The sequence below is a fragment of the Botryllus schlosseri genome, chromosome 1 (genome assembly GCF_051294905.1).
Source record: "Botryllus schlosseri isolate E-star chromosome 1, Bs_hap1, whole genome shotgun sequence".
In the NCBI taxonomy this organism is placed as follows: domain Eukaryota; kingdom Metazoa; phylum Chordata; class Ascidiacea; order Stolidobranchia; family Styelidae; genus Botryllus; species Botryllus schlosseri.
In genome coordinates, this window is record NC_137236.1 from 250029 (window position 1) to 267848 (window position 17820).

At 37.2% G+C, this 17820-nt stretch overlaps 1 protein-coding gene across 1 annotated transcript in view; it reads right to left on the reverse strand.

Moving 5' to 3' along the window:
• Positions 1 to 13431: 13431 nt before the first annotated feature.
• LOC145444072 (uncharacterized) overlaps positions 13432 to 17820 on the reverse strand; it is a 94601-nt gene continuing 90212 nt past the window's right edge. The window contains exon 4 of the mRNA XM_080322026.1: positions 13432 to 16040. Coding sequence (XP_080178152.1) covers positions 16004 to 16040 — 37 coding nt within the window. The 3' untranslated portion in view covers positions 13432 to 16003. The remainder of the gene's footprint in view (positions 16041 to 17820) is intronic.

Consider the following 17820-nt stretch of genomic DNA (forward strand, 5'->3'; position numbering starts at 1 on the left):
CGAAGAAATGTAACTATCGCACTGCTTCATTGCATTTTAAGCTCGTTTTACATTCCAGCATTTGTAGTGTTACAGCCGGTAATGATTCAAGATTTCTTCAGGACATGCTAAGATGTACTGTATTTTTGCTGGTCATACCAGCAATCCAGCATAGTCTGTGCTTACCTCTAAACCTCTTTCTACGGCCTCATTGACGACTTTGACAACACTTACGAGTGAATTCATTTTGCTGTAAGAGTTTAATAAGTCCCCAGCATAAAACTGATTCAGCCAATCCTTAGAGCATTCAAGACTTGAGTTATACAGCACGACTGGAGCCTAATAAGATCAGACCAAGTAGTGTCATTGTTAAGCTTTATATTTGTATTCAACTATGATGCATCTCTTCTGAGACAAGAAATTCGTTCGCCTCTTGCATAAGCGCCTTTACAATATTTCTCCGCATGTTCTGTGCTATCCATAGGTCAAAACAGACATGTGTAGGCTACGGCGGTTTCCTTCACAGTAAGCCAGTCATGCTTTAAGTTTGTGTGAAGTAGCTGTTGTTTGTTCATCATCATGTATCTAGTCACTCAACATGACCTGAATCAATCTTAAATCATTATCTGCCAACCAACCTACAATGCGCTTACAGAATCACTGCCGTTAGCAGACTCCTTTAACTACTGATCAGTAAGCCACTACCGTCGTGATCACTGAAGCATAGCCGATTAGCCAATCGAGAGCCGTGATTTCGTGATTACTAGTCTTGTTGCCGTTCTATGGTCGCTGGTACGCCCACTCGTCGGTAGCTACTTTCAAACGCTTTGCGACAAATCTTAACAACTTTCCTGTGAGCTTATTCCAGGCTCATTGCGGTTTTTTATCAATAATCTATAGAATGAGACATTGATACCCATCATTCTTGAGATTATCCAAATTTTGGACAACCCTAATGTACATGTACAATTGTACAGGCACCTGATGACTATACAACTAATGGTGAGGGTAATATACAGACACTACAGTAGGATATCTTGACCTGGGGTCTATATATCCCTTGATGGTGTAGGCCAACACATATTACCGTAGTTGAAGGGCCATGAAAGGCCAACGTTTAAAAAAGAATAATAAGCTATATTGTCCTTTATAACATCTGTTCTTATTGCAGACTGACATATTTATTTTGTTTCATTTTTGGCGCTCACAACAGTTCGCGAGCAAAAGTGACAAGCATTTATTAGTAATCAGGGGCCATCATTAGGAGTGAGCAGAAGAGATGAAATTTCGTTTGTAGTCATCGGGATACCAAATCCCCATGAAGTGTTTTAACTGAAAATTTTCATAAAAAAATCAAGCTCTCAAAGAATGAACAAGGCGATTATTAGGGCGCCAAATTCCCCCATTGTATACTAGGAGTTGGTTTACTTACATCAGACGTGGTCATGGTCAGTGACAAACACTGCCGACAACACGCCACTATTCGGATCTGAAATCATGGATTTGCCAAAATAATGTAATTTATAATTTACTCACCTTTCACCTCCTCGTGTGTGTCAGTTGAACATTTATGTTTGTCAGATTCCGACTGAATGGTTGAGATTGTCATGCAAACGTCTTTCACGAAAGAAATTTAGATGTATCGGAGGAACAGCCTCTCAAATGAGATGTTATGTCCGATGATATTCTGATGGCAATCCACTGTAATAAAATCAGAAGTAGCTGTATAAAGTAGATTCAGTAAATCTAACCATCTATAAAAGGATAGCACCCGACTATATTCATCTATTTCCTATAGTCACAGGCTGAAAGTCAGGTTTTCCTCAGTGTTACTCAGGTAGAAGTAACATCATACGTTTCTACTCAAGTGCAATTTACAAGTAACTTGAAAGACAAATGGCAGTTTTGCCAGAAAAATGAAAACTGTTTAGGTAGAAGTGCAAGTAGTCCTAAATCATAACAACTCGAGTACGGTAAATACGGTAGTACAAGTGTGCAAAACTTATTTGAGATTTAAGTACTTTAAAAAAAATTTAAATGACTTCATTACTGACCACCACTGCTTGCAGAGGACCTGATTTGGTTTTCTAGTTTATTTCACGTCCAAGCTTAGCAATGGATGTGTGTGTTTGAAGCGAGATGAAATGTATTTTGAGCATCGGCGGCTACATCGGAATGATCAGCAAAGGTTTAGTTATCGGTTTGATGGGTAGTTCATGAGATATACGGTAATAGTCAGGCTCTAGTTCAACACACAATGGCAGGGGGCAGACTAGTACACCATACTCAACCAACCATTGAACCGGGAACTACTTAATTTTTAAAACAAGCAACTATAACTACTTATTTTCAAAACTAGTAACTAGAATTACTCATTTTTCAAAATTCGCTACTAGAAATAGAAATTTAATTACTCAATTTTTAACAATTAGCAACTTGAGTTGGAACTACGCTATTTTTAAAATCCGTCACTAGAACTAGAACTACTTATTTTTCAAAACTAGCAATTAGAAATTGGAACTACTCAAGTTTTCAAAACAAGTAACTACAAATAGAAGTATAATCACTCAATTTTTGAAAATTAGCAACTCGAGTTAAAACCGGAACTACGATCTTTTCAAAATCCGTAGCTAGAACTAGGACTGGCTACTAGGGTGGAGTGAAAAATGGAAAATTTTGAATTTTAAAACGGACACTTGATATGTGGTGCCAAATTAAAAAAAAAATCTATAATAATTTTGGGCTCGTGCACCCTCTAGTTGTTGAAATTGACTAGACTTTACTATAGTCGATCTGTATAATGACTGTTTGAACGCGAGTCATTGCCCATGACTCTGACCAAGTGATATGACTCGAGTCTGAAACGGCCAAGACCAACATACCATTGCAATTTCGAAGAATAGTGAAGTAACCACAGTGTTGGTATTTCATCACTTGCTACTGGTACTTGAAAATGCAATCTGAAACTGTAGAAAATGCGAAAATCAGTTTATATGTTTTAAATGTTAACCATTCAATATCGCCAGATATCGTTATAAAAAGTAGTTTTAACAAGACTAAATCGAAACTGAGCAGTCAACGCAATGACTTCGACTCGGACTCGAGTCACAATATCATGACTTGGACTTGACCCTCTGCTCGCTGACTTGGACTCGGAATGACTCGATGGTGAATTAAAAATGACCCGACTTGACTCGAGTTGAAACTATAAAAGTAAGATTGACTTGTGACACGGAGCCTGTATGGTTGTCACTAAATGATTAGGAACTTCAACGTCACAAGATTTGAAAATATTACGTTCTGTTTTGGAATGACCGCAAGATCAGACTACAGCTTCAATGACTAGGCTACATCTACTTACTCAACCTTGTACATTGTGAATTTAACACTCACACACATACCCACACACAATCCCGAAGCCTGCACAATACATAAACAGAGCACGTCAGCACCACAATACCGACAAGTTTGTGCTGAATATGGAATATTGGCTCTCACGTACCTGGTCATAGGAGGTCGAGACACAAATTACTCTTGTCCTCCTTTTGATTCTTTAGTTTCTTCTGTTGAAGCACATTGATAGCTTTGAATCTCACTCCCGTTCACGATCTTGCCCTGAAACAATACCCAACACACAGTTACAGCCAGATTTATAAATACTACGAATCTAGTCAGTCGACGGTCATTAACTACTGGTTATCCCGTAGTTCTAGTTCTAGTTACAATTTTTTTTTAATGCGAGTAGTTCTAGTTGCCTTACGGCATAAGTTAGTTGCGAAACTATAAAACACGTGTCACCGTTCTGTGAATCGTGATATCGGTGTTCTATCGCGCGTTGTTTTTGCATTGCTAGCTAAGAGTCATCACTACTAACAGTGGTTAAGCCAGGTGGTGGGTTTTGATTCACGGAACCCCTTTCATCGCAGGCTCGATATACTGGCCTTTTGTAATGCCGAATCTATCTCCAATATTTGTTAGGTTGTTTGTGATTCAGTAATTTGTATTATCCATTATTAGTCAGCTCTGTTTTAGTTAGTTTGTTTCAAGTTATCAAAGATGGTTAGTTCTATAAAATATAGTCTAGTTGTGGTTGCGAATTTTGGAAAATGAGTACCGTACAGATTTTGCAAATCCAATAGTTAGTAAAGGTCTTGTTGCAGCGCCGTAACAGTGGATTGAAAGTACCACTCAGCACGAACGCATATACATTAGTGCGGAGCATGGACCGGAGCCGGGTTGGATATCCGGCCGGATTTTTTTTAAATTTTGGTTGGACCGTATCGGAGCCGGATCAGTACTTCTTTGATAAGGTCAGAATCTCTATGGATAAGCATGACGTTTGTAACTAAATAAATACCAACCAACAACACGCAAGTAACCGCCAAGCCAGTGCGAAAAGAAACGAGCTATATTTTTAAATTCATGGAACCACCGTACCGTGTTAGGTCGGATTTCCAGCAGGACTTTTTAATTTTTGGCCGGAGCCGGATCAGTACTTTTTCCTGATACGGCCAGAGCCGGATCGGAGCCGGACCAGAGAATTGACAAACCGGACCGGAGCCGGACCAGAGAATTTGTCGATCCGCTCCTCACTAATATACATACGTTTCCTCGCCATTCAGCTCGCCGATACAATTTGTCGTTTCTTCCGGGGTCTTGGATTGGACGTAAGCGCATCTCTTGGACTGGCTGATGGGCTATGGCAGAATTGCTGACGAACTAAACAATATATATTGAAAATGTGACAGCGACATATTCAAATACACAAATACATGCAGAAAAACACGAGTTATACAGCATATAAGGAGTCTTCAATTTTTTTTTTCAAATTCAACTGACTACATGATAAAGTTGTTAGCTTGGCTATAAAAACTCACTACACCAAACTTGGTTTAATACCAATCAGTAGCCGCGTTGCTACAAGAGATGAAAGATTTGGATATAGCCTAATATATAAAAATTAAATATTTTTTTTCAATACTTTCTGATCACCAGGGTTGTAACCAAGTCACAAGGCTCCGAGTCACAAGTCAATCTCACTTTTATAGTTTTGACTCGAGTCAAGTCGAGTCATTTCAATTCACCACCGAGTCAAGTCCGAGTCCAAGTCAGCGAGCAGAGTGCCGAGTCCGAGTCATGGAGTTATGACTCGAGTCCTAGTCCAAGTCATTGTGGTGACTGCTCAGTTTCCAGTTGAAGTCTTGGTAAACCCACTTTTTATAGCTCTGTTTGGTGATATCGAATGGTTCGCATTTATAATATGCCAATTTTCGTCACTTTCAGCAGTTTATGGTCGCATTTTCAAGTACCAGTACCAATAGACGAAATCCCAATAGTGTGTTGGCTTCAGAATTACAATGAAATATCGGTCTTGGCCGTCTGAGTCTCGAGTCAATGACTTGGTTCGAGTCATGCGCAATGACTCGAGTCCAAGTCGAGTCAGTACACAATATGACTCGAGTCGAGTCGAGTCATCAGAAAATCATGAGTCGAGTCGGACTCGAGTCGAGTCATGACTCGAGTCATTACAACTCTGCTGATCACCCCATGAAATTTATAGTTTTTCGACAGAAACGCTGCCAAACAAATTTGCTCAATTCCAACCAATGGAAGCGGAGTTATTGCAGTCGGAAAATTAGGATATGAAAAAATTAATAATCTGCCCACCGTGAATACGACACCAATTATTCATATCCAAATTTCCGACTGCAATAACTCCGCTTCCACTGGTCGGAATTGAGCTAAATGTAGGATTGATGTTGAAACTTCTCAAAGCTTCAAAAGCGTGTTCGACTTTTCATGCTTGAAATCGATGAATGCGTATCAGAGCTATCTTCTAACTTCTAATATTTACGCAGGGATTTATCAGATCTCGTATCACTCGAGATTCAGTGATAACTACACTGCGTCGATCTTTGTATTGGAACAGGAGAAGTTGCTGAAATAGGATGGCATCATTTTATCAAAGAACTCATAGAGTAAACATGTCAGCCGATTCCAAAGAAGAGCAACACATTCGACTCCGCTATTTTGGACAGTGTTGTTCTGCTCCCTTTTGGCCAAATTAAGTCGAGACACTGCTTTGTTCAAGTTAACCGGAAATTTGGTTGCTCCTTCATGGCCGTGCATTACTGTATTAGGACTGTTCAAGAATAAGCTTTTTTCTGGATTCCAGCCATTCGGTGAATAAATAGTCAGGTTACCCTAAAAAACGCTCACACCAAATTTGGTTCAATCCTGACAAGTATAAGGCTCCGCAGATCCAATTAAAATTTTCAATTTGCTAGGGAAGATATAAAAAAAAAATCGAGGATGATAATCAGAGAATTATCAACGAAAAACTCGAATAAATCTGCTAGTTGGGATTGACTGAAATTTGTTTTGCATCGTTTTTGAAGACAGCTCAACAATATCATGGGGTTGACAGTAACAATTTGAATTTTTTTTTTTTCAATTTGACCTAATAAATTAAATATTTGAATCTAATTTTGAAAAATTGTGTAGCTTCAACTGCGATTCTGATCTAATTTGAAAAAAAAACAGTCTAATTATAATTCTAAATGTAGTACAATTTTTACAAAAAAAAAACTGTAGCTTTTAGCTATCATTCTAATTCCAATCTAATTTGAATTTGACAATGATCTAGTTGTCCCAATCTGGCTGAGAAAACCCAGTTACCATGTGAACCCCCGTTAGAAACCCCTGCTGCAAGTTAGCTTAACGAGAAAGTATGCTAATAGTTGTGGTTATTATATATCTTCAGCTTTTGACACTTCTAGTAAGATTGTCAGCACATAATCGAGTTGTACGTTTGCATTTTTCAGTTTGGCCCGATTTGCATTTTCAATCTTCACATGTTTCTTCCATTCTGTTGCGTTGAGACCTTCAGGGGCTTGCGTTTCCACACAGAAAAATCACAGGTGGTCATGTAGTCTGCATCGCACTTTTCTACAAGTGTTAATCGGAGGTGGCTACCTAGCTTCACGCTGGGTTGCTATGACTTGATTTACCGATGACTCAACTTGACTCGAGTGATTTTTTCAAATAACTCTACTCGAATAAATTGATGTGTTGAATCAACTTGCCTCGAGCAATTTCTTCAATAGACTTGACTTTAGGATTACCATATTCTGGAATCGGGAAAGGGGGACACTTTTTCAAAATATTTAAACTTGGAGAAGTCAAAATTATGTCAAAATTGTAGCGTTAGGCCAAAAATTGTCTAAATTGTTTACAAAGTAATAACTTTTTTGCAACCTGCGTTTCGTTCATTTTGTATATTTTGCAGTGTCTGTGAACTTGTCATTTGACATTTCACCGCTTGTAGCCTACTTTATAGGCCTGCAGTTGTAGACGGCCCATGGTATGCTTATTGTGAATCGTAAACATTCAAATGAAACAAATAGGTCAACATGGTGCTCAACGTACCGCAATATCCCAACTGAAGCTACACTGCGTGGACATTGCAAGGTTCTTATATCAAGAAGTGTTGTGTTACTAAACATTTTAATTATTTCTACCATAATCCGTGGTGTAACTTCTGCAATTCTTCATAGGGCCAGATTTTCTTAAAATAAAGTTAGAAAAATTTTCAGTTATCGATGCAAAAAAGTTTTTTCAGGCCATACTAATTCGTAAGGTAAGACAGTTCCAACTGGAAATTAAGACAATGCTAACGTTATGTGGGAAAACACCTCATTTGTATACATTTTTTTTTTAAATCAGTCAAAAATGTCAAAATATTGATTTTTAGGTCAAAATCGTTCATTTTTAGGTTAAAAATAAGCCTAGTCAAAACCATACACGTCATCAAATTCTCCGTTGGGATTGCCAGCATTCTGATTGCATTTGCATTTTCCTTACCATTCAGTGAGTCGATACAATTTGAAACTTTGTCGGAGGTGAGGTCATGAATCAGACGAGAGCACATCGCTTGGACATGCCAATGGCGATCTGAATAGAAGATGTCATAAATGTGACAGCAACGTATTGAATTTGAAACATATGAATACAAGCAGGAAAATAATGTTCATGCATCTGAGATCTGATGATCATACATACAACCCACTCGATATCAAAAAGAAACCATCAAGTTTCTCACTAAATTCAAATTTCCGATATTTATTTATTTATTTGATATTTTTGGTATTTGGCATCGCCATGACCCAACATATCCATCACTGTTTCAATTCAATAGTGGAAATCGCCTAATAGTTTTATGGTCTTGTTCTACGTTCACTTTAGTTACAGCAAGTAGTAGAGGTGGACCGATATCGACCTAGCCGATGATCGAGGCCAATGTTTGGAACGTCGCTCCGAGTTCTCAGTCTCAGGAAATCGACGACACAAAGGGGGCTGCGGGACAGATTGCCCTTGCAGGACAAGTTGAACTGGGTGAGCATGCAGTGAAACTATGCTTCCTGCATCACAGCCTACCTCTACTGGACTCATCTGTGATTCTGCATCATCTTTTGCTCTTTGGGATACTCCACATTTCAATGAATGTGCACAATTAGGCAATAATTGTTTTCCAGTTTATTGATCAGCTTTCTGTGGCATGCACAAGAGACAACTACCCTAATCGAACAGAACAGAATTGAACAGTAGGGCTGTTCGAAAAAATCTTTTTTTTCGGAATCTTGTTGGCTGCATCATTAAATCATTAGTTTGGCTTGAAAAACGATGCACACGAAATTGGAATTCATTCCAACCGGTAAGCGCGGACTTTGTATAGTTTGAAAATTTTGAATATACCAAAAAATGCAAAAAAAAAATTTCAAATTTTTGGTCAACCCCAAGAAATTGTTGCGCTGTCTTCAAAAACGATCCAAAACAAATTTGACTCAATTCCAACCAGTAAAAGCGGGGACATTTGAGTTTTTCTTTGATAATTCTGGGATTATCCTTGATCGTTGGATAATCCAAGAATTATCAACGAAAAACTCGAATAACTCTGCTTCTACTAGTTGGAATCGAGTCAAATTTGTTTTGGATCGGTTTTGAAGACAGCGCAACAATTTCACGTGGTTGACAGAAAAAGTTGAAAATTATTTTTTATGGCATTTTTAGGTAGGCTAAATTCTAAATTTTCACACTGTACGAATTACGCCCTTACAGGTTGGAATGAATTCAAATTTCGTGTGCATCGATTTTTTAAGGCAACCTAATGATTTAATCACGTAGCTAACAAGGTTCAGGAAAAAAAGTTTTTTTGAACAGCCCTACTGCACAGCCTGTCGTAGTGGTCTGGCGGAAGAGATGGACATGGCCTATTTTGCACCATTCACACATGATTCAGCAACTGCATGATACTGCAGTATAGTTGTTCCAGACGCAAATGAATAGCTTTGCACAGCATAGAGGTAACTAGAGTGGAACATGGCGTTACAAAAAATCATGACTTTGCAGTTCCAATACAGCAGTTTTATGAAGAAAATAGCTACAACCAAAAAAAATTCATGATATTATCTTTAATTTGATATCACTTCATTTTTGGAGGGAAGTCACCCTTGAAAACAATAATTTTTGAATATTTTTGTACGACAACATTTTTCAACAACTGATGCTTCAGCAATTCCTAAACATGTTTTGCATATTGGAAAACAAAATGCATGTATATGCTGGTTTTATTTTCGTTTCAATCGGGATCAGGTTGTCGACCACACACTTTGACAACTCGATAATTCTAGTTGTATAATTTATCTAAATTAGAGCGAAATGACAGTAATCTAAATTTAATCTAATTTGGAAAAGTCCATAATTTTCTAGTTTTCCAAGTCTGACCGACCGGTGGTCTAGAAGGTCCGCCCTACAATACTGACGATTTTTTTGCTGAATATTAGTCCGCACATACCTGGTCATAAGAGACCTTTCCTGCCGAGATACAAATCCCTTTTGCCATCTTTCTCATTCCTTCATTTCTTTGTCTGCTCACAGCTTGATCAAGCCGAATCTCATTCCCTTCCAGGTTGTTGCCCTACAGCGGTAGTCATGAAGTCACACATATGTTGACAGACAGCTTTGTACAAACTATCATCCAGTTAGGCGGTGATCAACTGACCACTGATTATTTAGTAATTCTGGTTCTAGTTGCGGATTTCGGAAAGTGGAGAGTTTCAGTTGCGCATTTCATAAAATAATTTGTGGTACAATTATATGCGCACCAGTACTCAAATCTGAATCAAGCACCGTAACTGTAATGATTTGAGTCGATCAGTGAAAGACGATTTTTTTGGACTAATGAAACTTTACGCCCATTTCCATCGAAAAGTTATAATTGCATAAACTTTCTGAAACCTCGATTAGTTGTATCCCAACATACGAAACATATTGTACAAAGCTATGCACGTTAGCGTCAATGACATTTCTGTGTAGCTGTGATCGCAAAGCCAAATGAAGTATTTTCGAAAAATACCAAATCATCATTATGTGGTGAAGAGCAGGCCTTATGTTTGGTAGTTACATGAAAAGTAGGCTACATACTCAAGCTTTTGGGTCTCCCATATAATTATATCGTCATCATGAGTGATTATAATCACATATAGGCTATCATATATCAAATACACGACATGAAGCCTAATTCAGAATAGAATCACTCATGCACTATGTATTCACTCATGCAAGTCTAGTAATTACGAGCAAACCTTATTCCTCCATGATTTTGCCTCCAGCATCATCGTCCATCGGTAATTCCATTTCAAGTCAACAACACAGTGACCCACTAGGTCTCAGATATTCGTGTCATTTTAAGAGTGAATCTGGTATCTAACACTGAGAGTTGAAAACATGATTTTTTCATTATTGATACACTGATACCATTTTGTGCTCACTCAACGATGAAGTTTAATTACCGGTACCGTAGTTTCATATTCCCTGTTACAGTACGGTCATAAAACAGTGTGCCGGTATTAAAGTAGTTAAGAGCGGATGATGGCTTTTAATAACAGATTACAAGAAACTCTTGATATTGAAGGGAAAATTTTCAACAAACAAATGGAGTCAGGGGTCAGTATCAGTCTTAATAGCCTACCCCTTTCAATATCCATCATGCGTGACACAAACTTGGAACATTTTAAGCGCTATTCTGTCTACATAAAAATTGGAAGCAATTTGTTATATGAAAGCTGGTTTGGAATAGAAATGTGACTTACAGGTTTTGCCTAATAATATGTAATTGGTAGGCTAATAGACCTAGTCTAAATCAACTTCATGCATAGATACTTCCGACTCCAATCTGTAATTCAATTTCAGATGAAACAAAAATTAGATTGGGTATCAATAAAGTTTCAGATTTTGCAAATATTTTGATCAAGACATTATGAAGTATGAGTTGATATGATTAAAAAGCAATTTATTTTACCGGAACACCGGCAGGCCAACATGAGCGTTATCAGGTTATCCCATTAAAAAAAAAGCTTTTTCTGTTTATTTAACCTTGAAATGAAAGTTTTTTAAGCTGATTTGAAATTGTCTGTAAATGAGATACTTTGACAATAAATAGTTGTTCTCATCGTTATGTTACATAAGTTGATTGATTTTATCATGCAAGAGTTGAGGTAATAATTTCAGGTACACAGCCCCTAATGTCTCCCTCTCATTCCTGTCTATATCGTAGGCTGCCTACTTCAAAAGTTTTATGAAGGTTGTCACATGAATTCTGTTGCAACATGGAGCATGTACTTAAGTAATGAGTTAGATGCCAAAATTCTGTAACTAGAATATGGAGCATAATTTTCAGATAAATCACCACATTTTTATAATCTGAAATATTCCCTGTAGTCCAAGTTCGTAAGTAAATATTACATAAAAACTCCTTTCCTAAAGATTCTATGCGGCAGGTATTATACGACACTATTTATCAAAATATTCAGGCAAACAGAAATGATAGGGAGAGTTATGAAATATTTTTACACGCAGCGATTTCGATGGGCTTCAACTTCAGCTACATTCTTGGCTGGGCACCAAAGATGAATATTTTCTCACTGGCTTGCTGAATTTATCAATTTATACAACATGACAACATCCTCAGGTATAACTTATAGTACAGTCTTGGTATATCGATAGGAATAGAGGTTACCAACTCGAAATTGTGATGGCCTCTGGCTGCATCTGTTTGTTACGAAAGGTTTGGTGTGAAGTGAAATCTTTTGAAATGGTAACATGGCTTGATAGTCAATACCGGTAACCCCGGACTCTGAAAATCGCTCTCGCCAAGGAAGAAGTGTTTATGCCCGAAAATGGAATCCTGATACGTTTAGAGTAATATGTTTGGTGTGCCAAGACGGTTCTCAGCGTCTTGCTTCACACCTGTGTGTATTCAGTAGACTCTTTAGTCCGTACGAGACACCGATAACATATTGGCTTACAGCTTCTATCAAACATGATTTGCGAGTTTCCATGATGTATCGATCGTTCGTTCCTGCCTCACTTGAGAATGCAATTACTGAATGTAAAATGATGCTGCAAGTCTGATTAAGTTGAACCTTAAGCCATGATCAAGCCAGCTTACTGGATTGTTTGTGACTGCTGTAAATAGGTAATTCTATGTGAAATGAACCAAAGATAAATTCGGTCTCCATCAAGTTGCAGATTTTGCTGAAATTTGACTCATCACCTTGTGAAATGCTATAGCGGAGCTACCGGTATCCATTTTGAATGAAGTTTTCAAGTTATCGCGTGATGAAAACAAGCTTTTTGCTCATTTAACCGTGAAATCCAAGTGCTGTTTTTATGCAGATCTGAACTTGTGTCTCTATAAATGAGCTACTTATACCTTAACTATTGTATGTGAGCATAGTAGAAGCGCGAAACGGTATGCCAATAAAGCACTGGTCTACAATCAATCAACGCTTTACCGAGTAATATAAGTGAATCAGCCTGTACTCTGAAACATATTAGCTATATCTCAAACGTCCAATCGAATTAAAACTGATATTAGTACACTCAATCAGCTGATTTCACTCCATGTTTTGACTCAGAGCCATTCATGCACGATTGCACGTGAGACATTAGCTCCACCACGCGGAAGAATGAAAGGCGTTAAATCGATAACATCATGCAGTTCGATATTACATTTCCTTCATAACCTATTTGGTTTTGTCATCTCTCCTAATTTTATTCTCCTGTACATGTCGTTATCATCGGATTAGTCGATAAAGCGCACACTCGAATAGGGTACGTATTATAAGCATTTAAAAGAACTATACTGCTAGAAAAGTTAGGAGCCATCGATGCATGACGTCCTTGGAAGCCGAGGACCGCTTGCCTAGTAACCACTGTATATATCGTTTTGCACTTTGCCCTATGCCAGGGGCAAGCAACTTGTCCGGTCAGTGAGCCGCATATGGGAAAATTAGGCACTTGGCGGGCCAGATTACAGAATATATACAATTATATATTATACCTTAATCGCGTATTTATTCACCGCTACAAGGAATCGATTGTGTTTAATACCAGCTATCCGACAGTCGTCGAGCATGTCCGCATTCAAGTCGAAATACAAGCAATTTCTCCTAAATCAATACTAGCCAGTCTTCGAGATTACCGGACCACGACCTAACATCGACCTCGCCCTTCGCCACATGCCACCTCATTTTGTCGCTTGCGTCTTATATTCTCTGCATTACTTTTCAGTCAGTGTCCACGCCTCTTATTTACTTCGCCTAGGCTAAGGTTGGTGTCTGATCTTAATGGCTGCTTCAAGTTGTTTCGACACCTTCCTATCTTCGCATTGTATCGCAGTCTTGTGATGTTTTGAAACGATGAAAATATTAATAAACCTGATTGATTGATGTAAACTTCAAGTTTAAAGCATAGAGATCAAAATGAGTATTTCATGAATTTATTTACAACAGCTATTGAAGTCAATTAGACACCTATGGTCACTCAATACTAGTTTTTTGAACTCTGATTGCATGTCATATGCAAAAACCCTTAGTGAAGACTGCTAATGTTCGTGGCAGTGTTGGGATTTAGTCACTGCCTTCGAATCACAAGTCATCTCGAATCATTGCACATTTTGACTCGAGTCAAGTCAAGTCACTCGATTTTTGGAGGTGAGCCGAGTCAAGTCAAGTCAAGTTGAAATTTCAAAGTACTAGATATGATTCTAATTCATTACTAGGGCGATTTTTTGACACTTCAAAAGAAGTCAAATTCTGTTTTACATAACTAGTTTGATTTATTTAGCTGTTCATGTGTAAATCACACTAGCATGTAACGTAGTTACTCCCACCATTTACCGACTTCAAAAATCTAGCGTGATTCGGCTATAACTCGTTTTGTGTTCACAATAGGGAAAACTTTCTTCTTAAGACTGATAGAAACATGATGTTTTGGCAGCTTTCATGACCCATGACTAGTGGTTGTCGAGATGGGCAATTTCACCCCCTCTCGCACAGACATTGGGTAATACCGGCTGGAAATGGAGGCAGTCCCCTAAAACCAATTTTTATTGAAGTTTCAAGTAATTTTTCAGGACTTGAAACCCCCTTTTTAGGATTTGAAAAAAAGTCATTTTCACTCCACCCTACAGCGCATGCCAATTAACATTCCAACATTTAACGACAAATGACGATACATATCCTCACATCTTCACCAAGTCTACCTGCCTCTAATCCGAATCAAGTTCTGACAAATGAAACAATTGTCTGGCATATATCCAGATTGCTATACAATCTTTTGTCAAATTGTTTGCGTTAAATAAACCAAAGAAAATGCAAGGCTCAAATAACTGATTAATATTTATTTCAAATCGATTCTATACATTTCATAACATGAAAACGCAGCCCAATACAACATAAAATCACGGAAATTTCAGCCACTACTTTCTAAGTCTAAGATGCAGATACTGATTAGCAGTCATTAACAATACTCTTGAGTTATAATGAGTTGTGGATGATGTCAGTATAATTGCAAATTAGTCACAATGGACAGTAAGAGTAATTTATAGAATGTCAAGCAGCAAATCATAATATCTCAGTAAAAAGGGAACATTGAATCACATTCATCAGATTATTTGAAATTTCGATTATTATGGATTAACAATTTTCCTCTTTTTCTGTTAACTACGGTGTATAAGTAATTTAGAATCAATTAATCACATATCAATAATAAACGAGGTCATCAAGAGAAATGAGCCAACTATATTATGCTCGAAGCAATTAGAAACACCAAGGTAGCAGAAAACTTAGTCATTGGTCATAGAAGCCAGAAAAATCGTTGGCTCGAAGTACAGCGACCGTCATTCTACAGAATAATATTAATGTTATGAAATATCTTGGTAATGAAAGTTTTCAACTCGGTAAGTATACCTTTCAACACTCTACTGAAGTCAACTGTACTAAAGATATAGAGAAAAATCACCAGATCATGATGGAATATGGAGAATCCTACATAATTGACATTACAATGGATTTCATACACTAATACTACATTCATTTTCAACAAAATTTTTAATTTTATATTTTTTGGGGTTTTTTGAAGTATTTAATTTCTATCATATTCCAACACACAAAACGTAAAGACAGTACACACTGCACGTCTAAGAATATAACACTTTTTTCATTTTTCCATATTTATTATTTTTATGTAATTTGTATTATAATCAATTATTTTATAAGTGAAGGACGATGGAATATATTCATTTTATCCCGCGAGTCGATCCCAACTTGCGAGTAAATCCTTATAATAGCAACCCATTCAACAGGATGACGGCTTGAACTCTACTGTAGTCAAACAACCTTCGCATTCAAATCCATTCAACTAGTAATTTGTGCCGTAAAACATTCCTTTTTGGAAATAAGTAGGTTTGACGAGACATTTATGGCATTACCATTGTTTTCGTCGATTTGTGAAAATTTATGCAACTGTTTTGGTTACTTAATTGTGAAATGCATATTAGAAATAGTTTCGTGAATTTGCATCGATTGAACATGAAATAGTCAGTTTGAATTCTAAAACGAATAGCAGTAATTCTGCTCTGCAAGTCTCAATTTTGACGATGATGATTGGCTCTTGTACGCGATTAGCATTGTTGTTTCAGATGTCTTTTATCCCACTCCCTGAAAAACAAATACCTCTGAATAAATCACTATCCCATTTAATCAATTATGTCAGCAAACTATTCGGACTATGAGCAGAAAATTAACTGTTCGCACGGGTATGTCATAACAATGCACAAAATAGAATTTGACTTGCTGTAGAGTACCTGGGATCAGAGTCGGATGAATCGTAGGGATTGAATCTACAGGACGATTCGGCATTTAAATTTTCGCGAGACGATTCTCACGTACCGTCGGTACACAATCCAATATACGGTAACATATTTAGCCAGTACACGAATTTCATGAAAATAAACCTGCAGGCAATACATCGTATCGCGGGAGCGGTATTGGCTGGGACGGTGTACTTGCTAGAGGACATTGTTAACAGTTAACATTTCGATTATAGAAATTGCGGTGCTGTTAACAATATTGAGTATCACTGACACTCGAAAAGTAGCTATCGGCTTGCTTTATGGAAAGCCTAAAATATTGGTGACGATAAGCGTACTTCTGTCATAATTGGATAATTAGATGATTCTAGTTGTCTAATTAGACTAATTAGAGCAAATGCCGGTAATGTAACTTGAATCCATTTTGTGAAATGATTCTCTGCACTAATTCAAATCTAATGGGTAAATAATTTTTATTTTCTCATTTTAATTCAAACCCTATCTCTGGTTTTCCTGTAAATGCTACTGAGAGAATTTTGTAGTGCGAAACGAGCCAAGCTTGTTGGACAGACCTATTGCTATTATCATGTTGATTTGATAGTAACGGAACTGGATTCAATGACCTAGTTTTTTGCGGACTCAGTAATTCTAATCCCAATCTAATTTGGAAAAATGTATAGCTATAAGTACAGTTTTAATCTATTTTGAATTAAGTAATGCGATAATTATAATTCTACCATAAGTTGGAAATAACTGTGTAGCGTCAATTCTAATTCTACTGTATGTTGAAAAAAAATATAACTGTAATTATAATACTAATCAATTTCGCAAAAGCAGGAAATCTTCTAGATGACCGAGTCTGACTGGAAATTAATCTGAAATCTTGTCGATTTGCAGTACAACTATTGAGCACATTCAAGACGAAGTTTACGAAAAAATTTGTAAGTTATCACTTGCGATTACCTAAGAAAAGTATTCGACAACCAGTCCCAGTAATAATATTTGAAACGCACCTACTCTATTACTTTTCAAACTTTCATTTACACTATTGCTACATGCACCCGAGCAAAAAATGAACGGGATCACTCCAACTTCTGTTCGAGTTTATTCAATGACTATTTCGATAGTCTCTTCAAAAATTTTGTGACAACATATTACGACCAATAACTCTATTTATTTCACCCCCAGCAGCTAAACAATCCGGACGCATTATTTCTCGAATTACGCCGCATTTGACAAATAAATTCTTCGAGTATCACATCAAATCTCAGTTTCATAATACAATAAATATTTCTCATAATAAAATGCAATCTGTGTGGTCTGAATGCAGCAAGTAATCATAAATTGAAGTGACGCTTTACTGCCGAAGATCAACTTTAGTATATATTGACAGAGGTGGTCGGTAACCAACTAACTCCACTTTTTTAAAGTATAAAAGTACGTTTTGCCCACTTACACTACTTACTTAAGCAGTTATTAGTTCATACTACTTCTACTTCAATTTGACAACTTTCATTTTTTTCAGCAAAACTAGGAGTGATGTGAACAGTATGTTGCGACTCGATCTGAAATGATGCATGACAGCGCTATTATATTCTCGCAGAATAAACAAAGTCTTTTCTCCACAA